Source organism: Pelobates fuscus, chromosome 1 (genome assembly GCF_036172605.1).
Source record: "Pelobates fuscus isolate aPelFus1 chromosome 1, aPelFus1.pri, whole genome shotgun sequence".
NCBI classification, from domain to species: Eukaryota; Metazoa; Chordata; class Amphibia; order Anura; family Pelobatidae; genus Pelobates; species Pelobates fuscus.
The window spans coordinates 379,192,442-379,211,008 of NC_086317.1; the positions used below are offsets into that span (position 1 = coordinate 379,192,442).

Genomic DNA, 18,567 nt, shown 5'->3' on the forward strand with positions numbered 1-18,567 from the left:
TGGAAGACTTGGCCTGAAGTTGTGGGAGGGGTTATGGACCTTTAAAAGGGACTCCCGCTTTCCCTACCCTACCGTGATTGGTCTAACGAGCTGCTGCCCCACCCTCCACTCCCACACCCCTCCACTCTTCTAGTGTAGGCCCACTTTATTTACTGGCCTACAGCATACGTCAGTTTCGGCACACCTCAAGCAACTTTTTCCTATCACAAGTTTACTAACAACAATGTTACTTCATATCATAATCAATGTTGCCCCGAACACAAATATATATATATATATATAGACATATAAAATATATATATGTTCCTCTTATGTCTTGTCACCTGAAGACCATGCAAGATTTGGGTACATTGACATCAATAGTGCAAAGTTCAATATATTTCACATCTAAGATTAGTGTTTTAATGCAGCTGCTTAAAAAGGAACTGGAACTTTGGAGGTTTTTCAGCATTTACTCACTCCAGTAAATGGTGAAGCACTTACTACGATGATTTGTGTAGCAGAGATAGGTTAGGTACAATCACGCTGCCATCATCTACCTGAAATGCTTTGCTACTTCCACACTGCACATTGGCTTTTGAGTTATGCGAAATGGAATCATGGGATATTTTTTATTTATTTTATTTAGAAAATATTTTACCAGGAAGGATACATGGAAATTTATCTCATTCTGAAGTATTTCCTGGGTCCACAAAACATTGTATTGATACAATAGGGTACAATAAGATACAAAAACAAATTTAAACATATAACGCAGCTAACAGTTAATATTAAATGGACAGTCCAAGCAGTATAACTCCAGTATAGCTCATTGTTTATTTATTTATTTATTTATTTATTACCAGGAAAGATACATTGAGATTTCTCTCATTTTCAAATATGTCCTGGGTATCATTGTAGTGGATATGGTACAAGTACTCTGTGGGTGAAGTCCCTCAAGAATTTTTGTACCCACTCCATCCATAACCCACTGCCTTAGTTTAAGGCATAATGTATTTAAGTTTCACCTTCTTCATTATATGACAAAAACGATTTGTATGGGTTAGCAGCAGGTTCTGTCTGAATGGAACCATTTTTCTATTACCAAACTGACACAGGCTTCACGCTGGGCTTTCAGTTAATGTATGTGATAGACATTTGAAACAGCCAGCAGTGTGTAGCATATTCCTCCACCACAAACACAGAGACATACCCATCTGTTCCAAAAAGAATATACATTGAAGAAGAGTTCCAGATCCAAAATGTATTTTCTTAGGGGTAAAAATGTTACAATTTTTCTAGCTCGCTCATGGAAGAGTGCTTGAGTGTCTACTGGTCAACAATTGGAATCCAGGCTGAATTTGTTATGGGTGCCTGTCTAGTAGAGGGTGCCTACTTTGAGTATAAATGTCAATTAATCCTTTTTTAAGAAATATTTTAATAAATTCTTTTTGAAAAGTTATTTTTTTTTCCATTTTAAAATGAAGATATACTTGCAGACTTCCTTCTGTGTCCAACAAATCCGTAAGCAACAGAGAACTAGAAGGTTGTGAGTGCCTTAGAATTCTGCACCTGTAGGCAACCAAGATATACATCAAACCCTAATTCTAATAAGCTATTAATAAAGACACACTCCAGTGGAAAAAAAAAAGTGTTTATTTTATTTTTAACATATTATTTTTTGTTATTATTTCTCCAATGAAACCATGCAGGCATTTCACTAATCATTTTTTCATTTGTAATATATAAAACAGCTTGAAAAAGTGGCAGTTCTCTTGTCTGCAGCCTTTACAAGCCCTCCCCTTCTAACCCCACCCAGACTTTCTGAAGCTGTCCAATCACAGACTTCCTAAGGCAGCTCTATGAGAAGTCTCTGCAAGGCAGGTGCTCTGAGCAATTAACTGTCTCTTGAATTTAGCTTATCTGATTTACAGTCAGGGTAGTGTAATAGGTTTAATGCTAAACCTGACAATTTCTATTGATATCTGCACTTTTTGTTAAATGAAACACTGAAAGTACTGCAACACATTAAAGTGCTTTAATTGTTTGGAGTGTCCTTTAATAATAGATTAGAATTAGATAGTCAACCTAGCGGTCAAACAAAGCACTTGAAATATTTGCTCTCATAGAGCTGAAGTGATAAAATTTTTAATAGCAACAGTCTGATGATATCATATTTTTCAGACCTGTTGCTCTGTCACAGTTTGCCTTGATAACTAGACTATTTCACCTGATATATGGCTGCACTTACCTACAGATATTGTCCACACTGCGAATATTTTGGCGAAGGCCTTGGTCCTTGAATTGAAGCGGCTGTGATGGATGGGATTTCGTATTGCAATAAACCGATCCAGAGAAATTGCACAGAGGTGCATGATAGAAGCAGTGGAGAACAGTACATCCAAAAAAATCCATATCGGACAAAGTTTCCTATGTAAAGGCCATTCATAATCTAAGAGATAAAAGTGACTTCTGTGAATCATTGTATTTAGGTTTACACATTCATAATCAACCATGCACATCTCCTTTTCAATGGAACATAGGAGAACTATCGGTAAAATACCTTTATTCCAAAGAAAAGGATTTTATTTTTATATATAGGGCTAACCTTACTTGTAATAAAACTTCATATGTACAAGACCAGCATCATGACCAACTCCATATGTAAAGATGCCATAGACATGTCAGTAAAACCTCATTTAAAGTCTAGCCATTGTGAGTTATTTCTATACATCTGTTTTTAATTAACTTTTTTCTTATTTAATAAAAGTGCAAACTACCTACCATAATCAATATAACACACTGTAGTCGTAATGGTCCAAGAAGTTGACTTGTGCTGTCACACAGTTATCACTCAGACAGTTTTTGAATTGTTTTCAACTACTTACCTGGGTCAATGACTGAGAACATCAATGAATTAAGTCAATATAAAGGCAAAATGTATGCACCTAAAGTTGATGTGGTATTTTTTCTTTAACTGTGTCTGTGAAGAGGGGCTGGGTTATGGATACCCAAGGGACCCAGGTAAGTGTCAAACCATTTCAAAATGGTTTTACCCTTAGCTCTAGTATGATGCCAGAGAACTCCTAGCATCACACCACTACACGTCCGCAGCAGTGGTAATGTTGCTTTGAGTATCCCTTTGAGATATATTTTCAACATATTTGAGGGACTACATGAAGTGGTAGCATTAAAGGAAAATGTAATATTTACTTCAAATTTATATATTTATATATTTGTACACTGACTTGAAAATCCTCTAAAACTGCAAAACAGGCATTTGCATGTGCAAGTCATATAACTCAATTCACACAAGCTTTTAAAGTGTGGTATTTATCACCAGCTCAAATATATACCATTCTGTCACCCTACCTTGGCAGTCTATACCCTCTTGAAAAATAATTGTCATTCATTGATTTATCCCTTTACTTTGCATCATTGTGAGGTTCTGTAACGGTTGTTGCTTTACAGCCCCCCCGGTTTGGCTGCATCGACAAGCAGGTAGAATTTAGCCTGCTCAAATCCTGCATCACCTCTAAAGACGTTTATTCAATAAGCTCCATTTCTAGTCATTGCATGGATATTTTACCAGTTTGTTTTTATGTTTGTGTACATCAACATAAAGTGTAATTCACTAATTTACAGTATTAAGTAACAATCCATTTAGTGGTTTGGAATGTGGAGCTATGGTCAGATCAAATTGCTTGTCTGACTATAGAGACATAAACAGAGTAATAACTTAGATACAGTACATTAGTTTCGATGCATATGAATGCATATACAAACTTCTCATTAGTCTAAATTATGTGGATTGTGTAGTCAAAATAGAGCAGATTTATACGAGTACAAACCTTTTAAACAGAGTTCAACAGGAAATATTCACATTTGTAGCGGAATTGCAAAATATGGATAACATTTAAATTGACTGGAATATTAAGAAAAAAAAGTATTTGTGCATTTGCTAAAGACAATTTACTAACAAAATGTGTCTATTGTGAGCAAATGTCCAAATGCAATTTGAAGCTAATGGCCTGTGGAATAATAAACTGAATGGCTGTGGAAATAATGCAGTCACATGCCACTGGCTATTAGCTACATCTAAGACTAAAGAATGGGCTGGGTGTTCCAAAACGCTCTACCACATTTGTTATAATCACCCCCTCCTCAGTGCCAAACTCCAAGACTGCGGAGGCTATATTATAACATATTATAACATCATGACCTAGCCATTATAACCATCATAGCCTGTGTTTCCTCTTGTTAATAGAAAAAAGAAAATGTATACTGTAAAAATAATTCTTGTAGGTCGTTTTTCCTACAGGAGCTGGTCTTCATTATATTAACCCCTAATCAGCCTGATGGTATTCTAGGATCCCATCCACTAAAAATGTCCTCCTACCCGTGGAGTGGGATGGTAAGAGTTGACAGCTGCAACCTGCAACCTGCTATTATTGCAGTGGAAGGAGGCAGTTGATGGGGTCTCTGGGGATCCTCACACTATTGTTGCTCTTGTCTCCTGCAGTATATTGGGTGTAAGACAGGTATTGTTTTGTCCTCTTCTATAGTGGTGGTTTTAGAGAATCCTTTCGTACATTGTAACACTACATAACTTACACATGTAGTGAGGGAAGAGGCTACCTTGGAACTCCTTTCTATACATCGTATTTACTGAAATCTAATGCACACTTTTTTAAAAATAAAGTTTCCAAAATGTAAATGTGCATTAGATTCGATGGCGCATTACATTCAAAATTTTCCGGCAAATTTCATTCCAGCAAATTCACACATGCGAATTAAAACTAGTGAATTAACACTGGTGAATTCAAACAGACGAATTCACACAGGCGAATAAAAACTGGCAAATTAAAACAGACGAATTCACACAGGCGAATTAAAACTGGCAAATTAAAACAGACGAATTCACACAGGCGAATTAAAACTGGCAAATTAAAACAGACGAATTCACACAGGCGAATTAAAACTGGCAAATTAAAACAGACGAATTTACACAGGCGAATTAAAACTGGCAAATTAAAACTGGTGAATTCAAACAGGCGAATTAAAACTGGCAAATTAAAACTGGTGAATTCAAACAGGCGAATTAAAACTGGCAAATTAAAACAGACGAATTCACACAGGCGAATTAAAACTGGCAAATTAAAACAGACGAATTCACACAGGCGAATTAAAACTGGCAAATTAAAACTGGTGAATTCAAACAGGCGAATTAAAACTGGCAAATTAAAACTGGTGAATTCAAACAGGCGAATTAAAACTGGCAAATTAAAACTGGTGAATTCAAACAGGCGAATTCACACATGCGAATTCACACAGGCAAATTTTGTTCCTGACAGAGAGATTAAGAAAGAATTTACTTCCCATGTTACACTAAAATTTAAATACCATCAGTGTTACTATGGTATATGGCATTAAACATTTTCATTGTAGCACAAAGTTGTATAGTAGCATCTTCTTGTATAAATGCGCATTACATTTACCAGCAAAAACATTTTTCAGCTTCCAGGTTTTAAAGGTGCAAGCCACATGAGCTACCAATTGGATTATTAGGGGCACTGCTCTGGTCAGGGTTATATCTTAATATCCCTCAGTGTGCCATTGGAGATCCTCCCACCCCAATTATCACATAGGCTGGTAAAATCCTTAAAAAGCACTTTTTCATATTTACAGTGGTACTTTTACAGGTTGAGAAAGCACTGGTCCAAGTGATTGGTGTTGCTTAGATACCTGCACTTATTGTACATGGTCATTAGATCCACATACAGGCATTATTTTTACATTCTGGTGACATTTTTAGGAATCTGCATTCCAAAAATTGCCAATGGGTTCTTTATAAAATACCAGAGTAGCAGGGCATCTGATCAGATTTTATCATAAAAAAATAAATTGTATTTATTTTTCTATGTGTATCCTGTAACACTATTAGAAAAATTGCAAGATACCATATAATATCTAAAATATTTGTAGAGAGAATGAGAAAAAAAATAGAAAAATAAAGTCATGGAGGTGTTCTGGACAAAGCACAAACCCCACAAGACGGCAGTTGTTTTATGAATGACTCCGGAGCACTGATTTTGGCACTATTGCCTATCCCCCACATACATGCGTCATTGTTATGCAACGATTATAGTGCATGTTGTTTTTTAGGATTAGGGCTAGGGTTAGGGTTATTTTAACCCTACGAAAGCAATGGGGGGTTCTAGCGCTGCCCTGAGATTACAGGTCCACTCACTACATGGTTTCAGTGCAACCATTCATTATAACGGATGATATAAACTAAAATAAATATGCACAGATTTTCAAATTTGCCTTGCAGATGACAGTTCCTTTAAAAAGCATTATTATACTGCAGAACACGTTCTAGCAATGTAATACAACTTACCTTTGGTACTGTATCTGATGTGGAATGTTTGCCACGATGCTCAACCAGTATGAATGTCATGCCTCTAGGGCCTATGCCCCCTGTCTATTACTGTTGAGTAGTATGTAATAAGGAGCATGAAAAGAGATCTGTGCAGAGTTCCAGAACCTGTTCCTGTCTAGGATACCGATTTTAGAGCGATACACCTCTCCCCCCTGTTTCCACAACCCTGAGTGTAAGCAGTGACAAAGCAAGTGGTGCAGCTGAGGTCAAAATGCCTATTAATGCCCCACTCCCCAAAACTAGTTTTGGTCATATACATGATTTAAGAAAAATTCAACCAAACCATTTAAATTCAGCACACAACTGTTTTTCCACCAGTGATAGACATTGTGTCACTTTATTTTCTGTTTAATGACTATCTGATATGTACACGATAAAAAACTATTAATGTTAAACTTTGCATTATAACTTATACATTATCGTGTGGGCTGCCTACCAAAATATTAAAACATTTTATGGCTAATTTACATTGTATATCAATGGGAAATAAGTCTCCAAAATAAGAACTCAAAATGTATTATTCCAAGAAAGCTAGTGTTTTACATTCATAATAATTTTAATAGTTCAGCAATATTTCTTATATTTATATAACAAACTTAAACCCTACGCACATTGGAACTATGTGAGCGGCATAGGTTGCACCGGTGCTAATTATACCAGAGTGTTGTATTTACTTAGCAGTATAACAATACAAACGTATTGACTTGAGAATCAGCTTTTATTCTTTAGGACCCAAATTCAGCAGAACAAGAGATATTTTTTGCTACTCTGCTATTTTGTTCTAAATTTTGAGATTCCCAAGGCATGATGATTTGCTTTTTACTGCATTGTACCTTATATCCTTTTCTTTAAGTACTTCTCTGCTCTGTTCTTTTTTCTGTTCTTTAAGGGACAATGTAAACTACAAGTTGTTACTGTGACTGAAGGACATCTAAAGGGCAATGGTATGATATTATATTGCTGAGGTCAAGAAGGAATTTTTTCCTAGCTTGTTGCAAAATTGGAAGTGCTTCAAACTGGTTTTTTTTTTGCCTTCTTTTGGATCATCAGCAAAAAACATATGTGAGGAAGGCTGAACTTGATGGACAAGTCTCTTTTCAGCTATGTAACTATGTAACTATGTAACTATGTAACTAATGAATACATTATTATTCAAGTTGTAGCTTTAATATATGGAAATAGTGGGTTCTAAAGGGCTGAAGTTAAAGTGATAACTCTTATTGTAAAACTAGTGCAAAACGTGTGTCAATATTTTTAAAAACATTTATGAGTTCAAACAGGCAGGGCATTCACATGTGTATGACATATTTCACTGTTATACATTTCTGCAACCTCAATTTTCAAAGTCATCTAGAATTAGAGATTTGAAGACAGCAGAGAGTGTCTGATTGCGATGAGAATATGTGTGGTTATGTTTTGTACATTGTGCTATGTCATTGGCACATTTGGAACAATAATTAAAATGAATGTTTTTTTCTGACAAAGGCCTCAATTTAATTACTTTGAATCATAATTAGAAATGATTCCATTATGTTGGGGGAAAAAAAAAAATTTCAAATGATTCCCATAGACTTCTGTGATAAATCCTTTGAATGTTTTTCTTTTTAATACAGAATGGAATCATGTCTGATTATGATTAGAATTAAATAAATCAAGGCCATCATTAGTGAAGATAACATGGACCAACTGTCTTAGTATTGATTGCATATTTTTATACACAAATATTAAGTTGCTTGCATATTCTCTCAATAAATGTGTATATATATACAACTCTTCTTTTTATTTAGCTGCTTATTTCCACCAAGACAGCATCCCATTTCTTTTATGGACAGTATTAGACAATGTACTTCTTTCTCTCTCTCACACGCACACACACGCACGCTCTCTCTTAATTTATCTGTCCCTGTGTATAGTATAGGGGTACTTAAACATTCCATGGAATTGCTTGGATTTACTACCTGTTAGTGGCATTGTTTATCCATGCTTGTTGACTGTTATGGTGTATTAGTCCCTTTGGTTGGTTATTTTTTCATTCTGGGAATAATAAGTAAAACAAACTAATTCTCTAATGCTTTAATAAAGTAGTATACTTTTATAATATCTCATGACATCATTAGAGCTGCATCCAAAAGAGTGGCATTTAGCTCCTTTTTTGGACCAGGTAAAGACAAGGTGAGTACATATAGGAATACTAACTTCTAACTCTGATAAGCCATTTAGGGTTAGGATGGTATTCACAATGATTAGGGGTACAGCTGCATATAATTTGTATTCTGTACCTCCTTTCATTATACGAGTTACAATTCACAGCCTACACACAGTCCACTTTAGGGTAATCCACAGATACAGTTATATTAGGGGCATACACCTCTATGTCCCCACTCCCCAAGGACAGGAGACTAATGTCCAGCATTATAATGATGTGCACCATTTTTCTAGGGCTGAAATTACACTCCACTTACAGGAAAGCACCAATATTAGAGCACTGCTCTAATATTGCTCAATATTTTTCACTTTGTTACCCGCTTGGGCTCTGCTTGCTAGTGCTGTATCAGTGATGTTACAGGCACTTGGTATTGGTAATTTTCTCCAGAATAAATTATCTTCCTATATACTCACTTCTTCATTAAAGCGTATCAATTAAACTGTCAGCAGGCTTCTCATCCCCCACCCCATGACTCCTTTCCTGCAACTGTCAAAAATGACCTACCAAGCACTCAATAAACCCTTCTCTAACAAACTATTTAATCCCCCTACTTTAACCCTTTGTGTCACTATACCCCACTCCCTCTAGCATGTAAGCTCGTTGAGCAGGGCCCTCAACCCCCTCTGTTCCTGTACGTCCAGTGGTCTGATCTCAATTATGTGTCTGTTAGTCCACCCATTGTACAGCGCTACGGAATTTGTTGGCGCTATATAAATAATAAAATAATAATAATAATAATAATAATAATAATATACTTGTCTCTGTGTAATGCTGATTATTTGTCAACAAGAGTCCTGCATATCCCCAGTAACCAGTAAGGGGAGCCAGAGAGCTGCAAAGGATTGTATTAACCAGTTTTGTCTCATGAGCACAATTGTGTGCTTATTATACTAGTATATATGAGTGTGTTTATTTTGTGTGTGTGGAGTTGTGACAATAATGTCGTCAATAGCAATTTAATGCATTTCGGTGATTTATTATTATATTCATCAATATTAACCAGGATAAGTGAACATATGTAATATTTTAAGTTAACATTTAACATTTAACTATATCATTTAAATGCAAGAAATTGCTATTTGAATGTTAAGATTCATTTTCAGTTTTATTTTAGAATTAATAACCCTGTGGTTTACAAATATGCTTATGCACACATAGAATGATGCTTAGTGTATGTAAGTATTATACATTTTAAATCCTTATTAACTAGCAATAATTTGCATTGTCCTATTGACTGGAGTTTATAGCATAAGAAATAATTCAGCTGGCAAACAAAAAGCATAAACATGTGTTTTACATTGCAGACACTTACCATATAGTATGTTCAACATTGAAATGGGCATGACAAAGAAACCCAGGAGCATGTCAGCTATAGCAAGTGACATCAAAAAATAATTGGTGGCATTTTGTAGTTTTTTCTCCAGAGAGACAGCCAAAATGACCAGTATATTGCCAGCAATAGTGACTACAATCACTGTCACTGTTAAAAGGGCAGGCCAGTTCTTTTCTAAAGAAAATGTACTTCCCCCTGAGGTGACAGGTGTTACATTTCCAGTAGCCATGGTCCAGTTAAATATTTCTGATGTGTTGGGTCCTCCTGTCCCAATGTCACTTTTGTAAAACCTCCTGTCATGATTAAGTTGAATCAAGGAGCTTTTAGAGATGTTGACAAACTTCTCTTTGCTAAAAGTATCCATATTTAAACCTGAGTTCTGTAGATAAATGATCTGAAAGATTAAAAAGGGGTAACTTTTTTCCAACATTGGTGTTTTAAGGATCCAGTGTGGAGAGATGCCTTGGGTTTAGAAAGGGTCTGTGGTTTATTCTTGGAGTTCCCAGTAGCTCACCATTCTCTCTCTGGATTTGATAAGGTCCACACAAAACCAGACACATTGCTCCCCTTCATGGTTGGTAACAGCATATTTTCTTCCTGATTCTTTTAAAGTCAGGCATCAGCAAATACAATAGTAACACTCAGTCCATTGTAGCATCCAGACTCCGAGCTGAAATCATGATATTAATTTGGAGTTTCAAAAAGGTCAAACACATCCCAAAGAACCATTTTCCTTTTTTTTAATCACATTTTTCATTTGTGTGGCTGTGGAGAGAGAGAAAAAAACCCACAAGGGACAGCTTTAGAACAGGAAGTCACTCACTCAAGTACTTAAAACATAAACGTTTCTAGTATTAAAACCTTGTTGCACAGCTTTCTCCTATTCAAGTCCTATTCAATATATCAGCAATTACAATGCAGTTCTGTTCTAATCGCCTTCCAGACTGACTGAATCATTCCCTAGCTGCCAGACACAGGGCTATTGACTTGCCTTATTGATTAAGTGTGCCTGATGTGTTTAAACATCTGTAAAACACTAATCTCTTAGCTAATCGCGTTTTAACAAAATATGTCACAGACACATCATTTCAGGTTAAAGGAAAATAAATGAACACTGTACTTACTTAGGAAGCCTCATCCAGGTGTTGCATTAAGTAAATTCCATCACCAGGTGTGATACAGCCTCTGCTAGTCTGTTGGAACTGTATCCCCACGATTTGCAGAACTGTGCAGTAGTGTTGCAGCTTTAAGTTCAGTACAATTGACCAGATTAAATCATGTTGGAATTAAAGCAGCTCTTGTAGTAATGTAAACGCTTTTTTCCCTCTTTCACAGATCTGTCCAGGATGGAAGGATTTAATTCCTTCTTTAAACATGGTTAGGGTGAACTAAACAATCACAAGCAGAGTTGTGTCTGACACTCACATTACCTGCCAATGCTACACTGTCATTAACTCGAAGGGACAGCCTCCACAAAGAGGGACCACTTCATGCTGAATCAAGCAGAGACATCATCATGTCTTGCAGAATCCCTTCTCCAACTGTTTAGACCTCCTACTACAAATATGTCATGCACTGTCTGCTAGCTAGCTAGCAACAAGCCAAGTCAGTAGAAGTATCCTTGCCATCCTAATCATAGGACTCCTTCATTTTAATACGACTTATCACTTGCCTTTCAGATATAATGAGGTAAATATTAAGCAGAAATGCCACGTTTACTGTGTATTCCACATGAGTACACTGAGGAAAAAAACACAACCTTACACAATAAAAGGACAAGTATGCTCATTCAATTATTTCGATTTTTTTCCTGTCTCTTAGCTACAAAGTGGATTGTGAAATAGAAAATGTTTGTATCAAATTGCTTAAGATGCTTTAAATACAAATAATCTATCAGTTGTTTTTGTTTTGTTTTCTTGCTAATTGTATATTTTTGCCATTGTTAGTATTAGCTTTGTTAAATCACCCACATATTGAGCAGCCCAGATACACATGTTTGATTATTTTTAGTGATACAGCTTTGGTTTGGAAAATATTTGAATGGAGGATTCCTTCCAGGTAAACAGGTATTATAGCAGGTCTCTGAAATGGATAGACAGTCCTGCAGTGTGAATTGCCTTTAGCTCCTACAGTCTGATTTGTCTAATTGCTCCTATTATTACAATACTTATAAACATATTTCATGTCCAGCGGTTACATATTACATATTAACTTGTAAAATGTTCTAGCTATTCTAGACAATAAATCTCAACTTCAAGTATTATTATTTTCAAAAGCGATTATTTAAATAAATATAAGCGTTCAATTTACAAAATAAGACAGTCCATTTTGGGTTTGACTCTGCTTATGCATAATATAAACCCTGAAAAAGACATTAAAGTCACCCATACCACTTCTTCTTAAAGTGGTCCGGGTACAGTGGTCCTATTGTGTTAAGCCTGTAATATTTACATTGCATGGTTAAAGCCACCTCTAGTGGCTCAGTCAAGTGACACGGAAGCCCCTGGGAAAGTACTGAATACAATGCTTTGCTATAGGAAAGCTTGGATGTGCATAGCACTTGCTGAGCATATGCATTGGGTCTGCAATAATCTTCTATGAGATGCATTGGATTTGACCTTGGTAGTGAGGCCTTGCCTCGTCAGTGACCTTGCGGGTGGTGGAGTGGTGATCAGCACAGAAGGACAAGGGTAAGTAAAATAATTATTTTATTAACTTGTATGGCACATTGCAGATGGCACCTGTATAAAACTAGGGGCAGGGATACTACAATGTTAGGAATACAGGTTGTAACATTATAATGTACTTTCAAATATAGCAAGAATAATCATCTTATTTCTTGAGTATGATTTTCTGTCCTTTTAACATATCCAGAGTAATAGACATCACTGATATCATAAAATTAGTATAGAGAAGGAAGATACTATGACAGAAAGTAGAAACGCTTTTAATAATTATCATACTAAAAGTAATGTTTGCTCTATATCACAGGGAAACTAAGGGGATCTATCCATTAAACTGCAGTTCTATAAGGAAAGTTTGCAGAATGAAAGTTGTTTGGGGTAAAGGCGTTGCAGAGTGGAGCGCTTTGAGGGTTGAAGCCGTGGACGTGGGGCTCTTTAGTCCTGTATCTGTCAGGTCCCCTGCCCCCGCGTCGCTCGTGGCGTCCTTGCTTACCTCATCACAGCGAGAGGCATCATCTGGTCCCTGTCTCCAGACTGGCAGTGTATCTGACGCTGCACACTCCAGAGCAGCTTCCTTATGTGACCTGGCACACAGGGATGACCTCAGAGACCCCAAGAGAGGGAAGAAACTCTAGAGATTACAGAGTACAGACAGCAAAATGTTACCAGCAACAGCAGGGCCGGTGCCAGACTTTTTGGCTACACAGGCAAATTTGCCGCCCCACCCCCCAAAAAATCACTGAGGCTGAGATCACCTTATTCCTGGAAAGGGGCTGTAGATGGGGGCACCGGGGCTCTAGAAAGGGTTCAGGGGCTGTGATGGGGGATAGGGGATGTACAAGATCTGTGGGGGGCAGTGGATGTAGAGGATACACACACAGGGGCTGTAGAGGGAGGGGGGACACACATAGGCTGTAGAGGGAGGGGGAACAAAGGGGGTGTAGAGAGAGGGGACACAGAGGCTGTAGAGAGAGCGGGGACACAGGGGCTGTAGAGAGAGCGGGGACACAGGGGCTGTAGAGGGAGGGTGGACACAGGGACTGTAGACGAGAGGACACGGAGCTGTGCTAGGGGGGCACAAGGGCTGTAAAGGGGGGATGGAGTTGTAAAGGGGGGGCAAGGGCTAAGAGGAGGCACAGGAGTGTCTGAAGGGGGGGTGGAGGGTTGAAAGGGAGCATAGGGGCTGTAGAAAGGGGGGCAGGAGTTGTAGAGAGGGTTATATGGGTTGTAGAGAGGGGCATTGTCTGTGGTAGGAGGTACAGGGGCTATAAAAAGGGGTGGGCAAGGGCACAGGTGCAATAGAAGAGGTGGGCATGGGGCTGTAGAAAGGGGGGTATGGGACTGTAGAAAGGGAGGCATGGACTGTAGAGGGGGGTATAGGGTGTGGTAGGGGCACATGGGCTGTAAAGGGGCAGTGGGGCAATAGAAGAGGTGGGCAGGGGCTGTAAAGGGACTGACAAAAGAAAAACTATTCTAAGTGTATCCCCCCCACCCCTCAGGCTTACCTTGGGCTAGGGAAGGGTGGGCAGGAGCAGGAGCCTGCAGAGATCACAGAGAAGCCAGGGAAGTCTCCAGCGGTCCTGGGAGAATCATCAGGAGGGGCCGGCCGACTTCCCTGGCTGCTCTGTGCTGGCTGCAGGGAGGCAGGTAATATGAAAAATCCAAGTCCCCAGCCAGAGGAAGGGGATTCTGATTTGTGTGCCACCCTGCTCTGGTGCCCTAAGGCCCTGAGCAACAGTAAGTCCTCCAACAAATTCAGATTAAGCATTAGTGATTATCACTAACAATCCCTTTCTTGATTTTATCTGATTCAAACCTACTAATATTAGCTTCAAGGAAAAATGACTCTTGGGAAAGGTTTTGTCAAAATGTTAGCTCTCGTCTCTGCTGTTGGGCAGACATGCATCTCAATAAATTGTTTCTGGTATCTAATCTAATCTAATCTGCATGGCATCTAATGTTAATGAGCTTGGTGGTTGCATTTAAGTTCTGTGTTTGCACCATCTTTTATATTTTTTATCTCTGGTTGTCATCCATTTGTCAGACGGGCTTTGGCTCTGGCATTCCCAAGTTCTCTAGAAGCTGGTTAAGCTAATGTGCTTCCTTGCATGCAGTCCCAGACTTGCCATCGGGCAAACTAGGCAAATGCTTGGTGGGCTGCAGAGGCCATGGGCTAAGGCCATCATGGTAGAACCATTAATCTCCCCTGCCAGTCCAAACAGAGTTGGCCTTGTCATCTGTCTTCTCGAGCTGATGGGGAGATTAATGATCTCCCTCACCAGCCCACTGGCACTTAGTTGCAGGAGAAGGAGGGAAGGAGGACATGGGAGGATGAATGTTCCTCCTGTGAGCAGGCAGTTTGGAGCGTTCACGACGGTTGGCACAGTAACGCTCCATCATTTGCTCCAATCTCACACCCCCACACAATATACAGGGAGTGCAGAATTATTAGGCAAATGAGTATTTTGACCACATCATCCTCTTTATGCATGTTGTCTTACTCCAAGCTGTATAGGCTCGAAAGCCTACTACCAATTAAGCATATTAGGTGATGTGCATCTCTGTAATGAGAAGGGGTGTGGTCTAATGACATCAACAACCTATATCAGGTGTGCATAATTATTAGGCAACTTCCTTTCCTTTGGCAAAATGGGTCAAAAGAAGGACTTGACAGGCTCAGAAAAGTCAAAAATAGTGAGATATCTTGCAGAGGGATGCAGCACTCTTAAAATTGCAAAGCTTCTGAAGCGTGATCATCGAACAATCAAGCGTTTCATTCAAAATAGTCAACAGGGTCTCAAGAAACATGTGGAGAAACCAAGGCGCTAAATAACTGCCCATGAACTGAGAAAAGTCAAGCGTGCAGCTGCCAAGATGCCACTTGCCACCAGTTTGGCCATATTTCAGAGCTGCAACATCACTGGAGTGCCCAAAAGCACAAGGTGTGCAATACTCAGAGACATGGCCAAGGTAAGAAAGGCTGAAAGACGACCACCACTGAACAAGACACACAAGCTGAAACGTCAAGACTGGGCCAAGAAATATCTCAAGACTGATTTTTCTAAGGTTTTATGGACTGATGAAATGAGAGTGAGTCTTGATGGGCCAGATGGATGGGCCCGTGGCTGGATTGGTAAAGGGCAGAGAGCTCCAGTCCGACTCAGACGCCAGCAAGGTGGAGGTGGAGTACTGGTTTGGGCTGGTATCATCAAAGATGAGCTTGTGGGGCCTTTTCGGGTTGAGGATGGAGTCAAGCTCAACTCCCAGTCCTACTGCCAGTTTCTGGAAGACACCTTCTTCAAGCAGTGGTACAGGAAGAAGTCTGCATCCTTCAAGAAAAACATGATTTTCATGCAGGACAATGCTCCATCACACGTGTCCAAGTACTCCACAGCGTGGCTGGCAAGAAAGGGTATAAAAGAAGAAAATCTAATGACATGGCCTCCTTGTTCACCTGATCTGAACCCCATTGAGAACCTGTGGTCCATCATCAAATGTGAGATTTACAAGGAGGGAAAACAGTACACCTCTCTGAACAGTGTCTGGGAGGCTGTGGTTGCTTCTGCACGCAATGTTGATGGTGAACAGATCAAAACACTGACAGAATCCATGGATGGCAGGCTTTTGAGTATCCTTGCAAAGAAAGGTGGCTATATTGGTCACTGATTTGTTTTTGTTTTGTTTTTGAATGTCAGAAATGTATATTTGTGAATGTTGAGATGTTATATTGGTTTCACTGGTAAAAATAAATAATTGAAATGGGTATATATTTGTTTTTTGTTAAGTTGCCTAATAATTATGCACAGTAATAGTAACCTGCACACACAGATATCCCCCTAAAATAGCTAAAACTAAAAACAAACTAAAAACTACTTCCAAAAATATTCAGCTTTGATATTAATGAGTTTTTTGGGTTCATTGAGAACATGGTTGTTGTTCAATAATAAAATTAATCCTCAAAAATACAACTTGCCTAATAATTCTGCACTCCCTGTAGACCCTATGCTACATAACACATTGCACCCTCACAGACACTTCACCACTCACACACAGTGCAATACCACTACACCCTACACACACACTACACCCCACACACACTACACCACTACAGACACTATACCGCCCCCACACACTGCAGCCCCACATACTGCACCCCTACAGACACACTGCATCCCTACACACACACACTTTGCCACTCACACACACTGCATCACTACACACACTGCACCCCTATGCACACTGCACCCATCACACACAGTGCACCTACCAACACAAACTGCACCCCTCACACTGCACCCTTACATACACTCTGCATTGCTAAACACATACTTCACCACTCACGCACTGCACCCCTCACAAACTGCATTTCTACACACACACTGCACTCCTCATACACAGGGAACCTCTACACACACTGCATCCCTCCACACACACACTCCACTTCTGACACACTTGACCCCTTACACATATTGTACCCCTGCACATGCTACATGCCCTTTAGACACTACATCCCTTATGCACATACTGCACCACATGCACACCCTTCATCCCCTATGCACAGTCTGGATCCCACACACTGAACCACCTACACACACAGTACCTTCCTGACATACACACTACATCCCCTATGTACACACTCGCTGCATCCCTTTAACCCCTTAAGGACCAAACTTCTGGAATAAAAGGGAATCATGACATGTCACACATGTTATGTGTCCTTAAGGGGTTAAGGGAGGCATGCTTGTTATGTGTGAGGACACAACACTCCCTTTTTCCCAATGGACCGCTGTGATTAAATGCCAAGGCTGAATTTTTTTTTACCTAGTCCGACCCCAGCTTTTATGCATCTGCTGTGGAGATATACTCTGCTTCTGTAGCATAATGGGCCAATAATTATTGCTTGTGACTAGTCCATATGATAAGACCATCTTCTTCATGTAAGAACAAGTGGTCACTTGATTTGTGATCTGATTAGTCTTCAGACCCGTCTGCATCTGCATACCCTACTATTCTGGGATATTTGACAGCTGATAACTTTAGTTTAAAATGAGCAGATCCTTTGAGATATATTCGTTAACTCTTTGGTGAAATTCAGCCTCCTTGACTGGGAGAGCTCACTTTTCTGCACAGTATTCCTAGTATAAGTGAGTAACGATTTACTGTGCACTAAATCACAAGGTCATTACTCTCTTTTCATTCTCCTAATTTACATTTGTATAATTTAACTGCCTGATGAACCTCAGATCACTGAATAGGATTTTTTCTTTCCCAACGGATCTCCACGGCATTTATTGTAATAACCAAAGGGTGTTTTCAGCCATGGTGCCTTGAGTGATGGCACAGAATTAATCGTCTCCCAGTAATTTAAGTGTCAACTTTGTTATTTTTGCTTTACAAAGGCATGAAACATCTCACCGAAATATTTATCAATACAATCTATTTGTGTATAGAACAAAATCTGGAAATTATCTTGTTTTGCTCTGATCTTTTTCCTTCAAATATTCGGAATACAATCACTCTTACATTCTCTCTTACATTGCATCATTACAGTCTGTTCTACATTCCACATTCTACTCAAGAGGCAAAATCACTTCTACTTTAAAAGAAAACATATTTTGAATGATACAATGTAGTTGAATTACAATCCAGCAGAAAAATGTGGTGTGTGCAACTAAAACACTACTTATTGTTTTATTAAACTCCAGACTTGATGAACTAATGTAATGACCATGTTATGTTCTATTGCTTTTTGTTTATCGTATCCCAGAGATACATTACAAATGTGGGTTGCGTGGAGTGGATACTTTACAATGTTTATTGTAGAATCCATAATACGTATTAGGGAATCTGAGACCGTAATTACGCCAGTATAATAATATTTTATGATATGATTTAGTATATTGATTTTCACTGTGTACTAGCA

General features: G+C 38.8%; 1 protein-coding gene across 1 annotated transcript in view; it reads right to left on the reverse strand.

The window, feature by feature from the left end:
* HTR2A (5-hydroxytryptamine receptor 2A) overlaps positions 1-11,485 on the reverse strand; it is a 44,414-nt gene extending 32,929 nt beyond the window's left edge. The window contains exons 1-3 of the mRNA XM_063426001.1: positions 11,085-11,485; positions 9,940-10,725; positions 2,231-2,431 (exon numbers count right to left, since the gene is read on the reverse strand). Of these exons, the coding sequence (XP_063282071.1) occupies positions 2,231-2,431; positions 9,940-10,390 (652 nt within the window). The 5' untranslated portion in view covers positions 10,391-10,725; positions 11,085-11,485. The remainder of the gene's footprint in view (positions 1-2,230; positions 2,432-9,939; positions 10,726-11,084) is intronic.
* Positions 11,486-18,567: the final 7,082 nt, after the last annotated feature.